At 31.7% G+C, this 3883-nt stretch overlaps 1 protein-coding gene across 12 annotated transcripts in view; it reads right to left on the minus strand.

The window, feature by feature from the left end:
• Positions 1-1546, minus strand: part of LOC107614461 — a 4738-nt gene extending 3192 nt beyond the window's left edge. Inside the window, exons 1-6 of one of the 12 annotated variants that reach the window (XM_021108631.1) lie at positions 1417-1513; positions 1207-1256; positions 696-905; positions 537-613; positions 280-372; positions 52-156 (exon numbers count right to left, since the gene is read on the minus strand). In XM_021108631.1, coding sequence (XP_020964290.1) covers positions 52-156; positions 280-372; positions 537-613; position 696 — 276 coding nt within the window. In that variant the 5' untranslated portion in view covers positions 697-905; positions 1207-1256; positions 1417-1513. Of the gene's footprint in view, positions 1-51; positions 157-279; positions 373-504; positions 614-695; positions 906-1206; positions 1271-1416 lie in introns of all 12 variants that reach the window. The other 11 variants (XM_021108627.1, XM_016316664.2, XM_021108629.1 and 8 more) reach the window with 11 other exon arrangements.

Genomic DNA, 3883 nt, shown 5'->3' on the forward strand with positions numbered 1-3883 from the left:
GGGGATTCACAGATATTTTCATGCATAGTAAATAACTGCTTCATAGCATACCTCACTTGGGTCGCCCCATAGTCTGCGCAAATACAAATCAGATTCTGATACAATAATTCCTGGAGGTAGTAATTCTGCACCGCGAGGGTTTGATGGAACATATATCTATAGAAGTAGCATTTGTGAAAAAATAAAATAAAAGTAATAGATAAACTTGCAGCCATTTATGTTTCAGATAATATAAGTGCATTCCTATGCAAGTATCTAAAGAATAAGCATAGAACTTACCTTAAATAAACTAACTGACCCTAAGGCTTCAGGATTTACATTTCCAGAAGATCCTACTTCAAAAGAATTCTCCACATTTGAAAGTAAGCTAATCTGCATAATGTAACAGGAGAAAAACAAGAAAGAAAAAAAGGGGAAAAAAAAGAGAAGATGGAAAAAAGGAAAATAAAAAAGGATTACACATGTCTGATGCAAAGAAAAAATAATAACAGTTACAAATATTACCTTAGTCAAATGCAAGGATGAAAGTGAAATACCAATAAAAAATCCAACAGCAACTCCCATAGTTGCTGTGGCAATAATCCTGGCACCCTCATTTGATCTTTTAACTGCACTGCAGCAGAAATAATAAACTAATTTCAGCATTTTTGGCTTAGTGAACACCAAAAAACGAGTACCAAAAAAAGTGTTCTTACTTGCGATGCATGATTCTCATCCACTTATTGTCTCTGTTAATCAAATCAAGATATTTTCACCTGAGAGAGGTAATTATACAGACTATGAAGCAAATATATGATCCTTCAACAACAAAAAGAGTGATCCCCGCATGAGCCACAAACAGCATAGTCGCCGGAATCAGTGCGCATTTTAGTTATATGCATGCATACAACTATCTATCCTTCCATCTGAGTGAAGACAACAATGGATGCATATCATGTGACTTATACAAAATAAAAATGTAATAAAAATTTGCATATTAGTGATAACATGTTAGAGATACAGAGAGTCAGAGAGTAACTACTTCCAAAGTTAAAAAACTTAACAGTGATAGAAAAAAGATAGTAGCATGTTGTTTATTACATTAACGAGTAACAGATTAACCATTTCTTGCTCCGATACTCCAATAACACAAAAAACTGCCACTATCATCGTGAACTTCTAAACGACGCAAAAAACGAAACTAACGCTGCGTTTTAAGTAAATTACCACGTCGAGAAGCAAACTGTGCGATTTCACAGCGACATTGCATCACTGATCTGCATTTCAAAACCTAAACGGTAAAACGAATACAACACAACACCGAAAATTTTCAGAGCTTCCACAAAACGCAAGCTAAACGCGAGCACCAGAATTGATTTGGTGGGGAAAAAAATGAAGTTATAGCTACGACGAGAGAACGCATAAGCAGAGACTTACAGAATCGATTTCAGGTGAAAATCGCGTTTGCATTCTTCTTCTTCTTCTTCTTCGATTCTCGATCGTGTTTAAGAGAAGAACTAGCGGAAGCTTTTATATGAATAGCACCGTTCTTGCCACGGCGAGACTCAAATTTTCCATTGTACGAATTTATAGTATGACTAAACTGCCCCTGCTTTGATTTTTCAACTTTTTTTACTTTTCTTTTGAAAAGGAATAATATAATGACCTATGGGATCGTGCCATGTCGTAGAAAACTGACACGTGTGAAAGTTATTGCATGAATTTGATTCTGACCGGTCAACTCTTATGTTATATTATAATAAACCACATACATATTTGTCAATATTATTCATTTTCATTACTATATGAATTCATAGTTCTTACTTTAATAATGATATCACGACTCAAGTGACACGTCTTTTATTAACATTGAATAATTGAATGAAAAAATTACCATAATTTCCAGTCTTAAACAGCGACTCGTGGGATATTAAAAGAATGTAAATTTATTAGCATTGAATAATGGTTCATCTTAGTCACTTTATCATTAATTAGTCTATTAGAGTTAGAGTTTAATTAATATATGTCCATATAATAAACTTATTATTAATAAAAAAAATTTAATTTTAACATGCCCTAAAAGTATAAAATAGATACACTCTTAAAGTTAACCTAGGAAATATAGGTGATGAGTTATATACATAAGGCCAAAGTGAGTGATTATTAAAGTTCTCTCGCCCTGCATCATAGAGATGGCAACTCTAAATCTTTTAATTACTAAAACCGTTGTTTTTTTATAACGCTCAACAATTTTAGTTGATGGGGGGCCTTCATGATTGATAATTATATATGTCATGCAATATTTGTTTAATTTAGGCTCCTTCATGCAGTTTTGATGTGTGACATAACATTTGATATGCCAACCTATTCACTATGATCGCTTTGTGAGCAGATGCGAAGTACCGAAGCTGTGGAGGTTTTGAGCAACAACACTTTGTCACACTTATGGATGAATTTGGCAATCAATCACATTTTAGTATTTTACCCAACCCCAATAATCTTTATGTTATTAGTTTGGTTATATATGGCACAACATTTTTATTAAAATTTGGCCAATATTTAATCAATAAAAAAATGAGTAATTCAACACTATTAAATATAATCTTACATTATTAAAAATATTAATAATAACTAATTAATAGTTATAAATTACAAAATTTACTAATCTCTAATACTCCTCTTATGAAATAGCGCTTATACCTTTCTTTTAATATTAACGGTATACCTTTTTATTTTGGTTATTCATGAATCAAAAATTAATTAATAAATTACTGTATATATAAAATAAAATTTAAATTTTGATGTCTATTTAAGTAAATAAGTGAATTCATCATTAATTTAAGTGCAACTCCAATGGGCGGATCTTGAAGTTCTATTTATGACAAAAGCAGAAAGGCACCATTGGAGGGGATAAGGAATGAGTTCCTCCACGGGTCTCAAGGTGAGGGAGTCTCTCTAAGCAGGGACTCAAATCAACCAATAATAACTTGCCACTTAGCTCCTTCTAATGGAAAAAAGAGATACTTTAAGTTTTTATTTACTGTTTATGACGTAAAAGCTAATGTGGAGTTACTTTTTGTAACAAGTGAACCATAAATAGAGATTGAGATGAATTTTCTACTGGAGATGTCTAAACTCCCCATTTAGGCTTATTATTTATTGAGACTTGAGTTTGATGTTGACAATAAGTGCTGTTTATTAGGTACTTAAGAATTAGGTAGTGATGTTGACATTCTTTTTGTTTTTGGTCTGAGTGGTGATAATTGATTGTTGGCATTAGGTTTTCTTTGTTTTTTTTTTCTTTACTTACATTAGATTTAAATTCTTTTTTTTTTGTCAGAATTAGATTTAAATTCTTATCAATCAACCATGTCTCTCTTTTTTTTGGAGTATTGAATTGTCTTTTTTTTCCTTGATTTGTTAAGCCCATTTAGTTTCTTCTTAGATGTTGTATAATGTTTGGGCTTTGTCCGATTTACCCACAAGATCAACAATGTTAATTATAATTCTTCCTTATTATCTTCTGAATTAACTCCAATTTGGCTTGAATATTATGTGTAAGTTTTACTTGTAATCCAACAATAGCTATGATCTATTGAAACTAAAAAATTGAAGAAATAGGAGAAAAAGAAAACAGAGATATTACAAAGCTAATTTCTACACAAATTCTCTGAGCTCTATCTGCTCAATGCCTCTATTTTTGTAATAAAAACATTGATTGGGGTCTGAAAAATACCCAACTTTCTTCACAATTGAACAGAGAGTAGTACTAGTACTGGTTAATTAACCTTAATAGTTAGAATTAGGTCAATTAACCCTGTACTTTTACACTAAACAAAATACTATATTATATAAGAGCACAAAGAATCCTCTGGCTTTCAGGAAACTCTGGTCATCTACCATA

Source organism: Arachis ipaensis, chromosome B08 (assembly GCF_000816755.2).
Source record: "Arachis ipaensis cultivar K30076 chromosome B08, Araip1.1, whole genome shotgun sequence".
Taxonomy (NCBI): domain Eukaryota; kingdom Viridiplantae; phylum Streptophyta; class Magnoliopsida; order Fabales; family Fabaceae; genus Arachis; species Arachis ipaensis.